General features: G+C 35.4%; 1 protein-coding gene across 1 annotated transcript in view; it reads right to left on the reverse strand.

The window, feature by feature from the left end:
- Positions 1 to 914: 914 nt before the first annotated feature.
- The window catches only part of NME9 (NME/NM23 family member 9), a 37086-nt gene continuing 16655 nt past the window's right edge, over positions 915 to 21345 (reverse strand). The window contains 10 exon segments of the mRNA XM_043995846.1: positions 915 to 1137; positions 1905 to 1971; positions 1973 to 2018; positions 3226 to 3283; positions 3286 to 3379; positions 4829 to 4921; positions 7499 to 7581; positions 11312 to 11384; positions 13020 to 13136; positions 16035 to 16106. Of these exon segments, the coding sequence (XP_043851781.1) occupies positions 1094 to 1137; positions 1905 to 1971; positions 1973 to 2018; positions 3226 to 3283; positions 3286 to 3379; positions 4829 to 4921; positions 7499 to 7581; positions 11312 to 11384; positions 13020 to 13136; positions 16035 to 16106 (747 nt within the window). The 3' untranslated portion in view covers positions 915 to 1093.

A 21345-nucleotide genomic window follows, 5' to 3' on the forward strand; every position in this document is an offset into this window, starting at 1 on the left:
CCTACCCTTGAAGTAATGGGAAAACAAGGAGAATTGATGGAAGATGAGAAAGATACATTGTTGCCTTTGTTGTTTCTTTGGGGATGAGAGGGAACAAAGAGATGAGTGGTTAGAAATGAAAGGTGAAGTCAAGAGGAAAAGCAAAAGCAAAAAATAGAGGAGTAAGCAAGAGGGATGTCATATCTAGTGCATTTGATTCCAGTTTTCAATCATTAGGTTTTGGATCATCTACCCAGTGGTCTACCAATAAGCAAGGCCCATGGTCTTTTCAAAGCATAAGCATCGGCTGAGATTCTAGTGATTGTATTAAAAAATTAATTTTATCCTCAAATGTATTAATCTTACCTTTAATTTTTTAGGATTTCCAATTAGCATTTAATTTGGGATTTTTTAATTTTCTAATTTTTTCAATTGCATACCCAATCCATTGGTCTACTCTTTATTTTATTAATGTAAGCATTTAGAGATATAAATTTTTCTCTGGTTATTGCTTTTACTGTATCCCATAGGTTTTGATATGTTGTCTCATTATTATAATTCTCTTTAATGAAATTATTCATTCTTTTTATGATTTGTTCTTTAATCTACTCATTCTTTTTAAGATTAGGTTGTTTATTCTCCAAATAGTTTTTAATCTTGGTTTCCGTGATCCCGTATTAAATATATTTTATTGTGTTGTGATCTGAAAAAGATACCTTTAATTTTCTGCTTTTAACTATAAAACTTTTATGTCCTAATATATGGAAGTGTATATAGAATGATTTTAAACACACATGTGCACACACACATATTTATATCTAATAGTAGCTGCTGAGGTGGGGGGAGAAAAAAAAGAAATTTATATGATAACTTTATTATATATTTAAAGGGAATAGCAAGTTATAAATAATAAGCTTGCTGTTTCATATGCAATCATCATTTTTAATTCTAATGTTATGGAGATGCTTGTTTTATTTCATAAATTAAAAATAGAATTTAAAAACATTTAAATGTCCTTCTATATCTGAAGATAGCAAATCTGAATTAGGGCTTGTGGGGTCACATCTAGTCATTTCCAGAAGAAGAGGAGAGTACTCTTAATCCATGGGTTTGTTCACTGTAGAATTTCTTCCCTTGGTACTTTGTCAGCATCACTTCCTGTTGGACAATAACAAAACTTGTTCTTAACATTCCATGACATTTTATTATTATAGAAGGATCTGTAGCCCCATTATCTGCTTCATGAGCTTCAATAACCATTTTCCTCATCCCATCCTACACCTTCAATAATAAGAGGAAAAATCTGGTAGCTTATTCCACATCTTCAAATTCTTAAAGAGGAAAAACTTTTATGAGAAAACACAGGGACCAGAAACTGAGGAAACATTTACTGGTCACTATTTCCCCAGGCATATCTAAAGTCACAATTAGATGGGACGATGGGACCCTTTTTCTTCTTCTCCTTCTTCTTCTTCTTCTTCTTCTTCTTCTTCTTCTTCTTCTTTTGCTGGGCAATGAGGGTTAAATGACTTGCCCAGGGTCACACAGCTAGTAAGTGTCAAGTGTCTGAGGCTGGATTTGAACTCGGGTCCTCCTGAATCCAAGGTCAGTGCTTTATCCACTGCGCCACCTAGCTGCCCGACCTTTTTTCTTCTAACTTGCAGCTGAAATCTTTATGTGGAGTTTGAGCTTCTTGAGAACAAGGATTGTCTTACTTTTCTATTTGTATCCCTTTTGCTTAGAACAGTAACTTGCATAAGGTAAGTCCTTAATATATGCTTTTATCCATTCATTCCTTCATTCATACACAATACTGAAATTAGTTACTACATATTTAATATTAGAGTATCTGCTTTTTCTTTCATATAGACTGAGGCCAAAAGTTGTCTGTGATTACTTAGTCTGTACTGAATATATATTCTTACCTGAAATTTTAAAATTTGGGAAAAAGAATTCACGCTCCCTGTTGGCTTGTTCTCTGTTCTCACTGCCAATGGACAGCATTAAATGGCATTATTGTTCCATACTGAGCCCGGAGACTGTAAACAGTAAAATTTAGGGATGTAAGTAAGATCAAGCATATCGTAATTTTAAAAAATGACATTTGACTAAATCTTGATCATCAACTATTTAACTTTCTGAATTCCTTATAGATTCTATTTACTTTGCCATGGACAACCAAAATGAAGGATTAAAAAAACCCAGAGGAAACTAACTTTGTGTCATCAACTCACAGAATCTCCATCCTTAATTCTCTGTAATTAGGAACAAATAAATTACTGTCATAACTTTTTTTTATTTAGGAACCAAGTTCCTATACTCTATACTTTAATTGAAGAACATGTAAAACAGCACTTTTTTTTTTTTAGTAAACCACTTCAGCACTTTTTTTTTTTTTAGTAAACCACTTAGTGATTCCAAGGAGGCATCATGATAACAAGAAACAAAGTCATAATATAGACTTAGTTTCCAGTTTCAGTTCTGTAATTAACCAGCAATATAATCTAGGCAATTATTTCCTATCTCTAAAATTGAGACAGTTAACAACCTACCCAATAGGGTTGCTATAAAATTTTAAATAAGAATATGTATGTGATGGTTCTCTGAATATTCTCCAAGTAAAAAAAAAAGTATAATTCCTTGAATTTATGCTAAAAATCTAGCTGTTCCCTATTGATTAGGGTTCTTCTTGTTTGATGATCAAGTCTAGAATAAACAGAAGATTATTACAAATGGCTCAGTTGGCAATTCTAAACTGAACTTTCAGTAAAGAACACCCTATGGTGGGGAAGCAGTTACAAATAAACAACCAATCATTGACTTGCAACAACTATTCATTTTTACCACTTTAACTGGGTGGTGGTGGTGGGGAGGTTGGATTAGGTTTGAACAAGGCAGGAAAATATTAATATTGTGTTTGCCTCTCTTTAAATGTATAACCACGTTGTTTGGATTTTTGTGCACTAACAAACATGCAGTTTCACCATTCTTATGCTTGAATAAGTCTAGAGGAACCCAAATCAGAAATAGTCTAGCTAAATGGAGAGCCTGCTTATTTAGAGGTTAACTAATTTGGGGGCCACTGTCACTTACAAAGACCATTCATTAAGACAGAGGAGTTTCAAACGATTCCCACCACTAAAATGAAGGCTCCTTGGAGAATTCAGGTAAAAAATGACTGATATAGTCATTGACATAATTTTTCCTTCTGATGTAGGTTCTAAAAAGGAAAGGCTATGTCATTACCTTTCAGGATTTTCCCTCTTAGCAGCTTCAATATCACTTGGACCAATGAAGTCTCTCAGGCAGCAACTACATCTTTATCATTTTCTGGCCATGAGATTATGAGTAGCCGACACGGTCCATTCGACATATGCTGAACTAGCTTTTCAAAGATTTCCTAAAATACAATGATGCCAAATTTACCCAACAATTTATGATAGTGGCATGTATGCAAGAAAGCTTAAGGAAGCTATAGATTTTCCGTGCTGTTTTCTAGAAAGTAAGAGAACCACCAAAGTATGGAGTGTCCCAAAGTCTTAGGGCAATATTAAGTTATTAAAACTTAAAATATAGCTCTGGCAACTACAATAAGAAAGCTTACATAACTCAGTATTTCATCAAGGTTCATTAAACTCAGGAGTCCAAAGATGTCACTCTCCTTCTAGCTTATATATTGATCAGTTTTGCACCTTTATGAGTCCCTAAAATTTTTTATCACAAGCACTGCAAATTTAAATATACTAAAAACTTAATTTGATCTTAGGGATGATGTAGAAAAGACCCATCCTTCAGGCAGCAGTCGAAGTAGATTATCTCTACTGTCTCTGCCAAGTTATGAGTTTCTAAGTCTCCCCTCCTCTGTGAAACCTACCCCTTACCAGCTAAGTGTATGATCTTTTATTCTGAATGCCTGTAGCATTTACTTCTTTACTAATACTCATTCTACACTTTGAATATGTTGCCTCATAAGTAATCCTTTCAAATTCTATGTAGTCTGTATGTTTCTTGAGGATGAAGACTGAGATTTGTACTTTTATGTATACCCAGGACCAACTACACTGTTTTGCACATAGTAAGCATTTAATATAAATTATCGATGGCAATGAAACAGAAACCTATTGTCATATAAATGTTAGCATCTTCTCTATTTCATCACACCCTCTTATATCACTAAGCTTAATAGATTTGAAATATGTGGATATCTAATGGCCTGTAGGTTATTATAGTTTGTAGCATATTTACAACACACTTTCACAGTATTCATGCTAATCTAAATAGATCTTGCCTTCAAATATCACAGAGAAAAAATGTGTTTCCATCTGTTTTCAAATAACATCAGTTCTTTCTCTGTAGATGGGCTGCCATTTTCATAAGTCCTTCAGGGTTATATTGGATCATTGTCTTGCTGGAAATAAACACATGCTTCCTGAAGGACTTATGAAAATGGCAGCCCATCTACAGAGAAAGAACTGATAGTATCTGAAAACAGATGGAAACACATTTTTTTTCCATTTTTTTTTGTTCCTCTTTGACAATTCCTCAATCTGAAGTTTTGGGTTTTTTTGACTGTTTGCTCTCACAAACTAGCTAATGTGGGAATGTTTTCATGACTACTCATGTATAACTTATTTTGAAATGCTTGAGTTCTAATGAATGGGGGGTGGGAATGGAGGAGGAAAGAGAAGGTTGGAACACAAAGTTTTAAAAAATTGATGTTAAATTTTGTTTTTACATATATTTTGGAAAATAAAATTCTACTCAATAGAAAAAAAGTTAAAAATTACAATATCACAGAGAAAAAAAGGAGAAATTAGAACTTCAAAACAGAGAAAGAAATAGAACTGACCTCTTCAGATCTCTTTTGGTAAAGGTATCTTGTTTCAGACTCTGTCAGGATTCTTTCTTCATTAGTTAAAATCTCAAACCCAGCTTCCTGAATCTGTGGTATGCAAAGGCAAGATAATTTATCTTGAGATTATATATAAATAAAACCTAACTTCACTTTCATCATAACAGAGTTATAGCATCCAGTAGTCTATAAGCTCCTCCAAAGTAGGCTATAGTTTTTCATTTTTGTTTCTGTCTCCCAATTACATTGCCTCACATATAGAATGATTATTGAATTGAATTAATCGGTAAATTTTGGAGAGGCAAGGAAATTGAGTAAGAGAAACACTAAAATATACTGAACCCTTTATGCCAAGTGGGTATGCAAGCTGAAAGAATCAATAGATTAACATGGGTGATAGATTTATAACAACAGGCTGGTAAGGAGAAATTATGACAGTTTAGGGTTCACCCATAATCTTTGACAATTATATCAAACTACTATGCCTTCCCAAAATTTACCCTGATATAGACTATAAATATAGTTTATCAGTCTGGGTGGAACAATAGTTGGACATAAGATGCATTTTTATACTAAGTCCCTAATGAAAATTATATTGCAAGAAGTCCAACCAAAGTGGATGAAGATGGCTTGAGTTATAACATCTATCCAAACTATCCAAACTAACTAAGTTCTCTGGGTGGTTTAATCACAACTTTTTGGCTCAGTTATCCACAGAGGAAAAATGACTTTTCCCTCCATCTGAAAATAGCGGGCTATAACATCTTTTGAAAAGTCCTCATCAGTCAAAAAGGACCATGACAGCTACTACTAACTACTACAGCAGCCCCAAATCATCCTCCAGATAGATCTTTTTCAGATATTTATCCTCCATATCATCAAGAGTCTGATTAATTTAGTTCCCAGTGAATCTTTAAAGGAGGTATGAAGATGTCTTGACATAATGGTGCAACTGACAAATTTTCAGAGTTGTTAACTTAGTCCAAGAGTAGTGTGGCCTAAAGCTGAGTTTTCCTGAAGAGACTAAGAAATTGTTGAATGTTTGTTACTTACTAGGACATTTGACATCACTTAGGCTTTTATTCTCTAAGACCAGAGCTCCCATGGCTGATTATTTCCCCATACTACACCTACAATTTATATATTCTACTACCCATGTAGATGGTAGTACTTCAACTAAAGTCTCATAATCCTAACAGCATATTTTCTTATGGATATGGTTAGCTGAGAGCCATAGATAGCATACTATATCACTTGCTTACGTTTTTTAAAACAAAAATATAGCTTCAAACTAGAAAAAATACAACTTCAAAATAGAACATTTGCTATAATTATTATCATTATATTTAAATAGGATACACAATCGAGAGGATCTTTTTTTAAAGATGAAGATAATCAGGTACCATTTTCAAATGGTCAATGAGATTATACTTGTAAAATGCCTATCAGATAGTACTAATCAAATACCAAATATATGCTAGGCACATAGTGTGCACTTAATAAATGCTTTTACCTTTTCCCCATTTTCACTAGTCCTCAACTATTATCAAACATTTCTTTATATGCCTCAGTCTCTCCCCCCACCCCCACTCTCCCAATAAACCCCTCTTTTTCTTTTTGATCTGTCCATGGTACCACTGGTGCTGAGATTTTTTGCCTGCTATGCTGCAGGTCAAAACTCCAACAGCATTTCTTTTGCTATAGACTTCTGTTTACCCTAATATTTATTCCATAAGGAAAAAAACATACTTCTTCATAACATAAGGAGAAAGACATGTCTGCCCTCTCAAATTTTATGCTTTCATATAATTCCTCCCTCTTTCTCCTACTCCAACATACTAAATAAAAATTACATAGTATCATGATGGTCTTTTCCCCCCTTCATTCAGTAGTTTTTCTTGGCATCTAGTTTCTAATATTGAATCTCTATTTCTACTTGGTGAAGAGTCCTCCAGTTTCCTCTCACTCCCACCTTTCTGATAGTATTCTGACATAAATAGTGGCTCTGTTTATCAATAGACTTCAAGCACACAAAGGATTAGAGGATTTGATATTGCTCCACTTTAAAGGCCCCATGGTCCCTCTCTCATAGCTTTTAAAACATATGTAAATAGAACATAAGGCCTGGACTACTATCCAGTGCACCACCTAGTTGCATTATGAAATACTAGTGCCAGGCTTCAAATCCTGGTCAATCCTTTATTCCAGATCTAGTATTTTTTTAACCATACCATGCCTACCTTTTATCTAGACTATCTATTCATTTTATAGATAAGAAAATTAAGACCCACAATGTGCCAACAAGATCAAGCTGTCAGCCAAGTTAGATAGTTAATTAGTACCTAGTTAGTTATCCAGGTACTGGTTTTTAGTCTAATACTCTTTAAAGTACACCAATTTTCCCTCTATACAATGTTTATTTATTTATTTTTTTTTGGTGAGGCTATTGGGGTTAAGTGACTTGCCCAGGGTCACACAGCTAGTAAGTGTTCAGTGTCTGAGGCTGGATTTGAACTCAGGTACTCCTGAATCCAGGGCCGGTGCTCCATCCACTCACTGCACCATCTAACTGCCCCTCCCTCTATACAATGTTTACTTCCAGGTGTCTTCTACTTAACCAAAGAAGATATTGCTACAGTTCTGGTGGTGATTTATTGCTATTCTTACCTTTACAATGATCTCATCCACCTTCCCATGTGCCACCGCATCTGGTTTAATAATTGCCAGTGTGCAGGATTTTTCAAGTGACACTAAAAGCAATTTTTTTAAAAAACTGAACTTTAATGAGGATTCTATGGTCTGTAAATTTCATATAATTGCCAAGTGGTTATTATACTTCTACTTGAAGATCTTGAGAGACAGGGAACTCATTACCCTTTTGAGGCATCCTATTCTATTTTTAGAGAGCTCTAAATATTAGAAAGTTTTTCTTATACTGAGTATATGCTCCTCTGCATTTCCTACCTGTTACTCCTAGTTCTGAGCCCTGGGGTCTAAATAGCAAGAGTAATTTCTTTAGGGGCAGCTAGGTGGCACAGTGGATAGAGCACCAGGCCTGTGGTCAGGATGACCTGGGTTCAAATCTGGCCTCATACACTTACTAGCTGTGTGACCCTGGGCACTTAATCCCGTTCGCCTCAATTTCCTCATCTGTCAAATGAGCTAAAGAAAGAAATGGCAAAACCACTCCATTATTTTTGCCAAGAAAACCCCAAATGGGGTCATGAGAGTCACATATGACTGAAATTATATAGTAACAACAACAATCTGTTTATGATCAGTCATCCTATACCTTCTAATCTTTCTTTTCTTCAGTCAGTACTCATATGGAGTCAATAAATCAGCTATCATTTATTACATGCCCATATAAGCCAAGAACCTGAACCGGATTCTGGGATAAAAAGACAAAAATGAAATAGTCTGTACCCTCAAGGAACTTACATTCTATGAGGGCAGACCACATCTTGCCATCACTTTACCAGAAGTCCTCCTTACCACCCTAGTCATTTCCTCTGAATATAATCTTATTTGCTAGTGTCTTTCCTAAAAATATGATGCCCAGAACCTAAATACAATATTCTACATATGCTCAGGACAGGGCAGAGTATAGTAGGACTATGACCTCTCATTCTGGATATTATGCCTATCAATGTAGCCTAAGATGGAGTTTGCTTAGGCTACCTACTATTGCTGTGTTTTGGTGTTTGGTTTGGTTATTGGTTGCCATGCCCTATCGTTGATTACTATTTTCGCTAATAGGTCCAGATCTTTTCCAAATGAACTATTGTCTTTAGCTACCCTTCTTTTACAAATGAGAAAAAATAGCCAAGAAAACAGTAACTTTCCCAAGACCCTGCAGAAAATTAGTGGAAAAACAAGAATTAGAATGAAAAGTTCCTGAAACCCAGGTCCTTCATTATATAAACAAAATAATTCATACACATACAAAACTGCATGAATTTTATTCTATCCTTTGACTTCAATTATCTTTCTTTTTTTATAATAACTCTCTCTTTTTGGATATTTACTATACTTTACCTCTGTCCTTCCAATGTAACCCAAAGTCTTTCATTTCCTAGGAACAGGAACTGTACCTGTGATTTCACTGACATAAGAAACTTCTTAGTAAGGAAACTACCTTTTCTATAACTTTATAGTCTTAGAGAGTTGCCTAGAAGACTGAGACTTTAAGTGACTTGCTCAGAGTCACACAGTCAGTTTGCATCAGAGACAGGATGTTAAACTAGGTCTTCTTGATTCATAGGTCAGCTCTCTATTTCTTCAAATGTTACAGAGGAGGGATGGACTAGATAATCTCTAAATTCCCTTCCGGCACTATGTTCTGGAGACCAGCCAATGAGAGACAAGTCTTGGCAACAAACTCAGTGTAATCAGGTGGATGCTTGGAGAACCTACTCCTAGAAGTGCATAATGATGTGGAATGGAGGGAACTCATCTGGAGCAAACACTAAAATCTTCTAATTTTCAGGGAACCACTGGAAAGATTCTCTATCCCAAATTCTCTTTATTGAAACTTCTTTTTTTTTTAAATTAAAAAAATTTTGCAGTTCACTAGAAAATTTTTTCTCTTTGTTTTAGGATATTAGGTTTTTTGTTTTGTTTTGTGGGGCAATAAGGGTTAAGTGACTTGCCCAGGGTCACACAGCTAGTAAGTGTCAAGTGTCTGAGGCTGGATTTGAACTCAGATCCTCCTGAATCCAGGGTCAGTGCTTTATCCACTGTGCCACCTAGCTGCCCCCATCTTAGGATATAATTGTGCAGTCAATTTTCCAAAGTTTCCTTTAAAATCTGGTCAGTTTCTCTGTAATCACATTTGCTTCTTTGAATGTTTTGTTGTTGTAGGGATATTTTAGTCATGTCTGACTCTTTGTGACCCCATTTGGGGTTTTTATGGACAAAGATACTGGAGTGATTTTCCATTTCCTTCTCCAGCTCATTTTACAGATAAAGCAACTTAGACAACAGGGCTGTGACCTGCCCAGGGTCACACAGCTAGTGTCTGAGGCCACATTTGAACTCAGATCTTCCAGTCTCCAGGCCTGGTGCTCTATCCACTGTACACCTAGTGGCCCAATGCTATTTGAATGTTTATGTATCAAGAAATATCTATTGCATTACTGGAGCCTAGTAACTGAACCAACGTGAGAAGTATAGATTTTACATCTCTAAAATGCTGATTCCTGGCTGATATTGAGCTGATGCTCATCCCCCACACCACCCCCACCCCCACTTTTCCTTTTAAGCATTTCTAGACTGCCTTATTTATGACATGAGCTTGTCTGAGATTGTAATGGATTGCAGATCCATAGGACTTAGTTTACTTGCTGGCCTAGAAACCCTAAGTAATCAACCTCAAGTGTTTAATTTTCTATCTTGGAGCCTCACACTTGTTCAGGGCTTATCTAATCCTGTTTTTCTATTCTCAAGATGGAAATATTTTCCTATTATAGAGTGCAGATGGAATTACATTTGGATTATCATTGCCATGGCAGGAATCCATTGGAGAAGAAACTTTTAGCTGCTCTTTGGTATAGTGATCTAAAGTTAATTTGTCTGAAAATACAAGGTACTCACTTATAGTACAGGGACCCCTGGAGAAATTTTGATTGTGCCTTACATGGAAATGGACATCTAGATTCAGACAAATTGGTCTCTTTCTTCCCTAGTTTTGAATGAGGTGAAAAAATTGCTGTAAGTGAATTGGTAGCTGAGAGCCCTCCCCACCAGGGTGCCTTGTGGCCAGGAACATAAGGTACCTGTGGGGCTTTTTTGTCCCTCTTGTGTCCATACTTTCCGGTTCTTAGGTAAACAGAATTGTAGGTAGAATGAGCCTGTCGGTTTTGAAAGGTCAGAAGAACCAGCAAAGTTTAGCAGCAGTTGTAGCCACCACAGCCCTGAGGACTGACTGGCTTGATCAAGTCCAGCAATGGATCATCTCAGCAGCTGAGACACCACATTCTGAAAGCAAGGGAGTGACTTATCTGATGGCTCTGCTGCACCCAGAAGTGAAATTTAAGGGGGCAGATGCTTTAACAACTGCCTTAAGTTTGAGCATGTGGAAGACTTGGCCTGGTTTGGGGGGAGGGGGATGTTTTTGTTCTTTAGTTCTTGCTATTTCAGTAAATATCTCTTTGTAAAATATAAATGACATTAATTAGTTATATTGATAGTAGGGGTGTTAATCACTGGAAAATTCTATTGGAGCTATCATCACTGTCACTTGATATTACAGACAACCACACTAGAATAAGGACATGATCCTAATTGCATTAGAAGAGTCCCTTCAAGGGTCCCCTAGGACTCTGAGGAAGTTTATGAAGGCAGCTAAGCTGTTGCTTTAAATAGTTATTTCTTTTTCATTTTATATATATGTGTGTGTGTGTATGTGTGTAATAGACATGTGGAAAGATATGTATATAAATATTAATATTAGTCCTATTAGAATTTAATTCTACTTACCTATTTCATCTTCTTCATATTCCTGGTCTTCGGAAATAATTTCTTCTTTGATGGAAATGGCGGCATCTTTAATCTAATGTACATCTTTTATTAAGGCAAGTAATCAGATTAAATTATACTAATCTATCTGTCACAAAGGCAAAGAAGCCTCCCTCCCCCTTACTCCTTCCCTCCTTACTCTTAGGAAAATAAAATACTAAGGAAAACAAAATACAGATTAGATAACCTAAATTTGGACTTCAAGTTTCTTAAGAATTTTTAAAGCTTGCTTTTTACTAACTAGATAATAGGGGAAAACCAAAAGTAAATCTTGGCTATCTTTAGATATTATGTAGTATCTTTTTTTAAAAAAATCAATAGAATTAAAAACAACAAAAAAAACCCTTAAAACAGTAAAAAGTAAAAGTAAAAAGTTGACAAGATACCAAGTATTCCAAAAGAAAATAATTTGAAATTTAGAGAAAAAATTAAGCTGATGGCTAGCTATGACAGGAAACAATAAAGTATCAGATCATTTTCTTCCTGGATTGTTAGAATTTGGGCCACAGTGGGAATTCAGGTTTCTTTTGGATCCTAAGGTGTTTTCATCAGGGCAAATACCAAGTTCCTTTTTTTTTGGCATAAAATCTTTTTTTCCTTTTGAATACAGTATCTCATTTCATCCCATTCTATAAGCACAGTATGATAATGAAATACTTTAAAAACTCAATGTGCGGGGCAGCTAGGTGGATAAAGCACCGGCCTGGATTCAGGAGGACCTGAGTTCAAATCCAGCCTCAGACACTTGACACTTACTAACTGGGTGACCTTAAGCAAGTCACTTAACCCTCATTGCCCCACCCCCAAAAGAACCACAAACTCAATGTGCTATTTTAAAAGCAATGTTTGGATTTGTTTCATTTTTGCAAATGTAATCAACATCCATATACTTTATTATTGATAAATCATCAAGATTGCAACTGAACAAGAATTTGTTATTTTGAGAGGTGGAAAGATAAAATTTCTAAATGAATGGAAACCATCTCTCAGTTGGATTGAATAGACACTTTAACAGCATGGATATTAAGCCCAGGGTTCTATGGAGTCTGCCACAAATTTCCTATTGTGTGAAAATCTTCATTTCAGGCTTTGTTGGGTATACCTAAACATTGGGAGGCTTTCTCTTAAAGCTGCTTACTTCTATAGCATTATATTCCATACTGCACCTACCCAAGTGTTCCAGCTATAGTTCTGATATATGAGATTTAATGGGGTAAAAGGAGTTGAGATGATATTGAATTGAAGGGAATGGAATGATATACAGTTTGTTGAATGGAAAGAATTTTGTTTAATTAAAGATGAAAGGAAAGCTTTAAATATATGTAATGGGAAGTAAGCAGACTTCCCTCTTGTTCTACTCTGGTTTCAGCATAGGTCATGGAGTTCTGGGTCTGTACCCAGGACACTTCTGGAGAAGCATATGGCTTCACTCCAAAAGGACTGGGTGCTTTAGTATGATACAGAAAACCCTAGCTCAGAGTATGCTTTGGTCTTTCTATTCAAACTGGAAAAGTTTAATCACTCCAAATGACTGAATTGCATGGAGTTTTCCTATTAAAAACTATAAGAATATTAGAAAAGGAGACTACTATGTTAGACTGTACTAGTGTGTTGTACATGGTAGATATTTAGAGTTTAGAGTTTTCAGAAGTGAAGTTCCTCCACTTACCACTTTCCGTTCACTGCCTTGTTCCAAAACCTTATTCTCTGCCTCCAGCTGATCTAGAATAGTTTTGTGCAATAATGGTCCATTTGCTCCTCTTACCACAGCCACTAATTCTCCACCCTAGAATAGATGGTAAAATTACCCGTTGAAATAATGGAATCACTGGTGAAAATGCCTTTTATTTTATTTTCCTTATTCAATTTTAAGTTGATAATGCAGATGACTTACTTATTAGAATAAGACAATGTGTAAGGTAAAGAACAATGTTGGGATAAATCATGAAGTTGGAGAGATTCTTTGGGGCTTGCTTCTTTTATCTTCTCAAATGCTGCCACTCTGCCCAGCTCCACACATGGGAACTGGCTTCATTGTTGCCCTGAGTTCCCTACACCAGAGGCACCCTCAGCCATACCTACTTCATGTTTTAAAATTACTTTACCCTATAACAATCATGATTTAGATCAGTGTACATTTTATAGTTTGTACATAAGGCAGCAACAAAAAAAAATCCAAAGAAAAATAAAAGCAAGAAAGAAAAATGTCTGTCTGATGAGGCCATACAAATAGCTGAGGAAAGAAGGAAAGGGAAAGGGAAAGGAAGGGAAAGGAAAAAGGAAAAGATATATCCAAATGAATGCAGAATTCCAGAGAATAAGGAGGGTTTTTTGGGGGTTTTGTTTGTTTGTTTGTTTTGGTGAGGCAATTGGGGTTAAGTGACTTGCCCAGGGTCACACAGCTAGTAAGTGTTAAGTGTCTGAGGCCAGATTTGAACTTAGGTCCTCCTGAATCCAGGGCCAGTGCTCTATCCACTGAACCACCTAGCTGGCCAGGAGGGTTTTTTTAATGAACAATGTAAATAAATAGAAGAAAACAATAGAATGGGAAAGATAAGAGATCTCTTTAAAAAAATTAGAGATATTAAGGGAAGGATTTATGTAAAAAGGGACATGAAAAAAGATAAAAAGAGTAGGATCTAACAAAAACAGAAGAGATTAAGAAGAAGAGGCAAGAATACACAAAAGAACTATACAAGAAAGATCTCAACATCACCAATATCTACAATGGCATGGCTACTTATCTAGAGCCAAACATCCTGGAAAATCATGTCAAGTGGGCCTTAGGGAAGCATTGCTAACAATAAGGCTAGTGAAGGTGGGAGAATTCCAGCAGAGCTTTTTAAAACCCTAAAAGAACCCTTAAAGTTCTGCACTCAATTTGCCAGCAAATCTGGAAAACACAAGAATGGTCACTGGATTGGAAAAGATCTGTTTCTATCCCAACCCTAAAGAAGTACAATGCCAAGGAATGTTCAAATTACTAACCAATTACACTCATTTCACACACCAGCAAGGTTATGCTTAAGATTTGCAAGGTAGACTTCAGCAATATGTGAACCAAGAATTACCAGAAGAATAGGCTGGTTTTCAAAGAGGCAAAGGAACTAAAGACCAAACTGCCAGCATTCTTTGGATTATGGAGAAAGCCAGGGACTTGCGGGGGGGGGGGGGGCAGAATCTTGCTTTTTTCCTGAGGAAACTATGAAGGCCAAGAAGCAAAAGTTAGAACTGAACATGTAACAACTGACTAGCTAAAGACTGGAAAATGAGTATGACAAAGCTATATGTTGACACCTTTATTTAAATTATATGCAAAGTATGTCATGCAAAATGCCAGGCTGAATGATTCAAAAGTTAGAACTAGGGTTGCCAGGATAAAAATCAATAATCTCAGCTATGTAGACAATGCTCCTCTGATATAGAAAGTGAAGAGGAATTAAGAAGCCTCTTGATGGAGGTGAAGAGGAGAGTGTAAAAGCTGGCTTGAAACTTAACGTAAAAAAAAAAAAAACAACTAACTGTATGACCCTGGGCAAGTCACTTACCCACCATTGCCCTGCAAAAAAACCCCACCAAAAACCAAAAACCTAAGATCTTGGCCACTGGCCCCATCACTTTCTGGCAAATAGAGGGAGAAGAAATGGAAGAAGTGTCAGATTTTATATTCTTGAGCTCAAAAATAATTTCAGACTGTGACTACAGCCATTGAAATTAAAAGACACTTGCTTCCTGGAGGGAAAACTATGTCAAATATGAACAGAATACCCAAAAGCAGAGACATCCCCTTGCTGGCAAAAATCTGTATAGTCAAATCTATGGTTTTTCCAATAGCAATGAATGTATGGCCTGAGAGTGGAACTACAAGGAAAGCCAAGTGCTGTAGAATTTACACTTTCAAATTATGGTGCTGGAGAAGATTTTGGAGAGTCTCTTGGACCACAAGGACATCAAATCAGTCAATATTTAAAGAAATTAATTCAAGTTATTCACTGGAAGGTCAAAAACTGAAGCTGAAGTTTAAATGCTTTGGCCAAATGATGAGAAGATGTAACTCACTGGGAAAGACTCTTATGTTGGGAAAGACTGAAGACAAAATAAAAACGGGATAGCAAAGGATGAGATGGATAGATGGTATCATGGAAATAATGGATGTGAACTAGGACAGACTTCAAGAGATACAGGAGGGGATGGCTAGGTGGCGCAGTGGATAAAGCACCGGCCCTGAATTCAGGAGGACCTGAGTTCAAATCTGGCCTCAGACCCTTGACACTTACTAGCTGTGTGACCCTGGGCAAGTCACTTAACCCCCTTTGCCCACAAACAAACAAACAAAAGAGATACAGGAGGATAGAAGGGGCTGTGTCCATGAAGAGTCGGAGGTGACTTAGCAACTAAACAGCAAACATTTTTACAGTTTACAAAGAACTTTGAATTATTTAATTAATCATTTTAAAGCATCCCAGTGAGAAAGCCAATGTAGTTATTGTTTTTCTATTGTATATGCATTTATCAAACACTTGGCTGTCTTTCATTTTTAGTCATTTTTTTGTTGTTGTATAGCTATAACAGAAAAGTGTGACTGCTATTCAAAATATGTGCAAAATGAAATATACCTTTTTTTAATCTGAATATTTATAATTTCATTTAATGCTGATTCTTGCTTTTTTAAAAAAGTACTTACTGCATAAAAAAGAAAGGTAGGTTCACACTTTCCTCGATATTTTTCCAAAATATCGAGGCAATCTGCTTCTGCCTAAATAAAAAAAAAGCCAAAAAATGTTTTTTTGATGTATTTTCTACTTCAAGTATGGAACAGCTAAAATGAACCAACAATTGGAAAAGCTACATTAAATTATTACATATCCCATTGCTAACCAGTTAATAAGAAATAGTGACCAAATTTTCATACCTTTTTGAAGTTGCAAACCAATTAATATCTCCAAATGTTAAATCCAATGGTGTTCTCTCAGTTCTCATTCTATTTGATCTCTTTAGCTTTTGAAAATGCTAACCAATATTTGTACAAACCAAATAAACACAGTTAAAATTAGAAAGGAAACAGTTAACTAGGGAACGTTTTTTTCAGCAACTTCTCTGATAAAGATCCAATATCCAAAATATATATCAAATGAATTCAAATGTATTAGAATAAAATCTATTCTCCAATTGAGAAGTGGCCAGAATATATGAAGAGCCTGTTCTCAAATATATATACATATATGTATATATGTGTATGTATAAGCTGGCAACCACCATATGAAAAAAAATGTTCAAACTCACTAATAAAAAGAGTTTTACAAATTAAAGTAACTTTGGGGTTCACTTTATAGTAATCAGGTTCACAGAGAAGACAAAGAAAGGAAAGTGGACATTTTTGGAGGGACCTCAGGACAACAAAGCTAATATACTCTTAGTAGAGCTATGAATTGGTCCGGAAAGCAATTTGGAACTCTACCCCAAAAACTCTCTATATTATGTATTCCTTTTAATCCAGGGATAACAGTACTTGCTTATAGCCCCAAAGAGAGAATAGAAAGAATTAACAGACTAATAACAAGAAGATTTGTTGTAGCCAAGAATTCAAAACAAAGTGGATGCTCATCAAATTATAGTATACAAACATAATAGAGAGAACCCTGGGAAGACTTATATGAACTGAGGTAAAATGAATTAAGCAGAATTAGGAAAATAATTTGGACAACTACAACATTGTAAAGGAAAACAACTTTGAAAGACATAAGAACTCTTATGAATGCCTTTGTATTTGAAGGTCTTTTCCCTGATTGTTGGTGGAACTTGTTTCTGGGTTAAATTATTACATTTTAAAAATATGTTGTCTTGGAGTTTTCAGGCTTGGGTATTTTTTTTTCCTCTGAGGTAATCTGTGAATTCTTTCGATTGGAATTTCATTTTCTTGTTTGGGAGATCTAGGCAGTTTTCTTCTATTATCTCCTTCATTGTAATGCTAAGGTTTCTTGTTTTAGTCATACTTAATTTTTAAAATTTTATGTTTACTTTTGTTTGTTTGGGTTTTTTTGTTTGTTTGGTTTTGATGAGGCAATTAGAGTTAAGTGACTTGCCCAAGGTCACACAGCTAGTAAGTGTTAGTTGTCTGAGGCCAGATTTGAACTCAGGTACTCCTGACTCCAGGGCCGGTTCTCTATCCACTGTGCCACCTAGCTGCTCTTATGTTTACTTTTAATAATTTTATGGGTGGTTATTCTTTCCATGTAGATTTCTGAAGTTATTGTGTAATATATTGTTTTCTTGGTTCTGCTTACTTCATTCTTCATCAGTTTATATAGACCATTCCATGATTCTCTGGATTTATCACATATATCATTTCTTACAGCTCAATAGTATTCCACTATATTCAAGTACTGTAACTAATTTAACCATTCCCTAATCAATTGGCATCTGCTTTTTCCCCCCAATACTTAAGTATTAAAAAAAGTACTGGGGCAGCTAGGTGACACAGTGGATAAAGCACCGGCCCTGTATTCAGGAGTACCTGAGTTCAAATCTGGCCTCAGACACTTGACACTTACTAGCTGTATGACCCTGTGCAAGTCACTTAACCCCCATTGCCCCACAAAAATAAACAATAAAACAAAACAAAAGTACTGCTGCAAAGTATGTTTCTGCACAAACAAAATTAATGCACCCAGAATAAAAAGGGAAGTGGTCTAATGAGGGGGGAAAATCTTTTCATCAAATTTCTCTGATAAGTTTGGTATCCAAGAGATATGTGTGTCATATAAGTACATGTGTGTGTATACACACACTTGTGTATATATGTGTGTGCATACTTGTGTGTATAAAATAGCCATTCCCCAACTGATAAGTATGGGTAATAATTGTTATTTAGATTTTTGATAGAGTTCTCCTGTGAATCAGGACCAAATTTTTTTTTCCCTTCAGTAGTTCTTTCACAGTTGGGTCTATTTCCTTTTCTAACATTGGGTTATTTAAGATTTTTATTTGGGGGCAGGTAGGTAGTACATTGGATAGAGCACCAGTCTTAGACTAAGAAGTACCTGAATTAAAATCTGGCCTCAGACACATACTAGCTGTGTGACCCTAGACATGTTTTTAAAAAATTTGGTCCTCTGATAGTTTGGGTGTTTTGTAAGGTTTGGGTGTTTTTTAAGGTATTTCTTTATTTTTTTTTGTTTTTCTTTTTTTTAAGCACATAACTATACATAATATGTTCTCATTATTCTTTATATTTCTTCTGGGTTTGCCATGATTTCAACTTGCTCATTTGCTATTTTATCGACTTGATTTTCTGCCCTCTTCTTTTAGTCAGATTAGCTAAAAGCCTATTAAATTTATTAGTCTTGTCTAACAACCAGTTTTTATTATTCATCATTTCTGTTATTTTTATTTCTAACTTAGCTTATTCTTTCATTTTTTAATATATTCTCTTTTGTAATTATTTTAGGTTTATTTGTTGGTTTTCTAATTTTTACATGCATATTCAGTTCATTAATCTTCTCTTTTTCTATTTGTTAACATGTTTGTAGAGATAAGATTTTTCTCCTGAAAACTGCTTTAACTGTATCCCAGAAATTTTGGTATGTTGTTTCATCCTTATAATTTTCTTTCACATAATTATTAATTGTTTCCATGATTTTTTCTTTGACCTATTAATAATTTAGGATTTCAATGGTAAGTCTCCATTTTGATTCTGTGTCTTTTGTTTCTGGTCTATAAACTAATGCCTATTTTTATTTTGTTATGGTCTATAAGAAATGCATTTACTATTTCTCCCTTTTTAATTTATTTTCATTATCTTTGCAAAAGTTCCATGTGATTCTGAAAAATATGTACATTCTTTTGCAGTTCAATTTTTAAAATGTCTTTTCTTTTGGTTCTAGTTTCTCTAACAATTTGTTCAGCTCCACATTTTTCCTTTTTTTTAAATTTCTGTTAGACATCCAAAAACTTAAAGAAAGATATTGACATTTCTTATCCTTATTATGTTACTGTCTTTGTTTCTTGTAGATCAGTTACCATTTGATTTATGAATTTGAATGCAAAAACATTTAGCACTGATAAATTTATTAGCTTGTCTATAATTCCTTTTAGTATAATGTAGCTTGTTTCCTTATTTCTTTTATTTTTTGAATATTTGTTTTTGTTTTATGAAATATCATGATTGAATTATTAGATTTTCATTGAAACATAGACTTTTTATCTCCTCAGTTTTATTTTGTCCATGTCTTTGTTTAAAATGTGTTTATTGTAAGCAACTGTTTATATGGTTTTGTTTTCTTATCTAATCTATAACTCTTTCATTTTATTGGACATTTAATCCATTCACATATAAAGTTGTGAGTTATCTTTATATTTTTCTCTATTTGTCTCTAATATTGCTTTTTTCAAGGTATGATTTTCCCCCTTCTTCTGCAAACATAGTACTGCACTGTCTTTCAATAACTTTAGATTAATATTTTTAAAGTGCCCCTATTCCCACTGGCTCCTTTCACCTTACTCACAGTCTCCCCTCCCCTTTGGTACCCTTTTCCCTTTGGAGTTTTGCTTATCATTTCCTTTTTCTTTCCTGATTTTGTCTGATTATTTCATTCTTCCCCTCTTTTTCCCTCTCACTTTCTTCCCCTTCAAATATTCCTGTTCACTATTTATTTAAATTTCATTTTTGTGCCCCTTTCCAAAGAAGATTTCTCCCACTCTCTTTATTATATATGCTCTCTTTCTGTCTGTTCTACTCCTTCATTCTCTGGTCCCTACAATTATCTAGTTTTTCTCTATTCTCTGTATTCTTCATGAATTTCTAAGACATCTATTCTATTCTCTCCCCTCTAGGCAGTTTCTAACACTGATTTATAGAGTTTGCCTTGGGGATTCCCATTTTTCTTTTTTGCCTTACTCCCAGAACAATGACAATTCCTATAGGTAATAGAAAGGACACAGCACACTTATTTGTACCCGTCTCCTCTTCTTTCCCCATTTGCCTCAAAATTTCCTCCCTGGGTCTATGCCTTCCCACTCCCCCAGGTGTCAATTGCCCCAACTGCCCCCCCACACACACACAATGTAGTACAAATGGTATTTAAAGTGCCATCTCCCTCAAACAATGCTAGCACAATATCCTCATCTCCCTTCACAGAACATCTCTCTTCATCAATGGAACCTGCTTCCCTCATCTTTACCCCATCTTCTTTACTTACTCCTCTTCAGGCTCTTCTCTTCCTATGAAATCACAGGGGTCACCTTCTCCTCATTGCTAGACCTTGATTTGACCTGGATACAACACACACTCCTATCTGTCTGATCCCTTTCCCCATTTCATGCAATTCTCTCTTTTTGTCATGTAGTGACACATTTACATGGACCCCAACAATATTGATTCAGCTGTAGGAAGGGTGTCACATAATGCTCCAGGATTGCCCCCTTCCCCCGTTATTTCCACTTGATATCTACCTTTGCTCTTGTCTCCTTGTGTACATTTAGAAAAAAGGATGTAGCAGGTTTCTCTGCTGTTATTCTGTTACTACTGTCCTTGCCTGACGCATTAATTCACCTCTCCTACATTTTTTGTTGTCTGGGGTATTCAAGAAGCAAATGATTTCTTCAGATCTGGTTTTCTAGGAATGCTCCAAATGCCTCTTGGCATTCGGCTGGAGGTCCATCTTTTCTTCATTATGATTAAGCTGGGATTTGCAGGATTGATTGCCCTGGGCTGCATTCTGAGCTCTATTGCTCTTCAGAAAACATTGTTCCATTCTGTCCTGGGTTTTCTGGTCTGTGTAAAATAGTCTTGGTTATTCAAATTTTCTTTCCTCTGTCTTTCTCCTGGTCACTTGCAAAATGTGTTGTTTCTAAACTGAATTGTAAAATTCTGGGATCTGAGTCCTCATTAGCTAGCCTATCCCCTTTGCTCTTAATCTCAGTTAATCTCAGGTTAAGAATAAAATTAAGGATCCAAGTGACTGTCTTTTTAATGAAATGCTATTCCAAATCTTAAG

The sequence above is a fragment of the Dromiciops gliroides genome, chromosome 3 (genome assembly GCF_019393635.1).
Source record: "Dromiciops gliroides isolate mDroGli1 chromosome 3, mDroGli1.pri, whole genome shotgun sequence".
Classification (NCBI taxonomy): domain Eukaryota; kingdom Metazoa; phylum Chordata; class Mammalia; order Microbiotheria; family Microbiotheriidae; genus Dromiciops; species Dromiciops gliroides.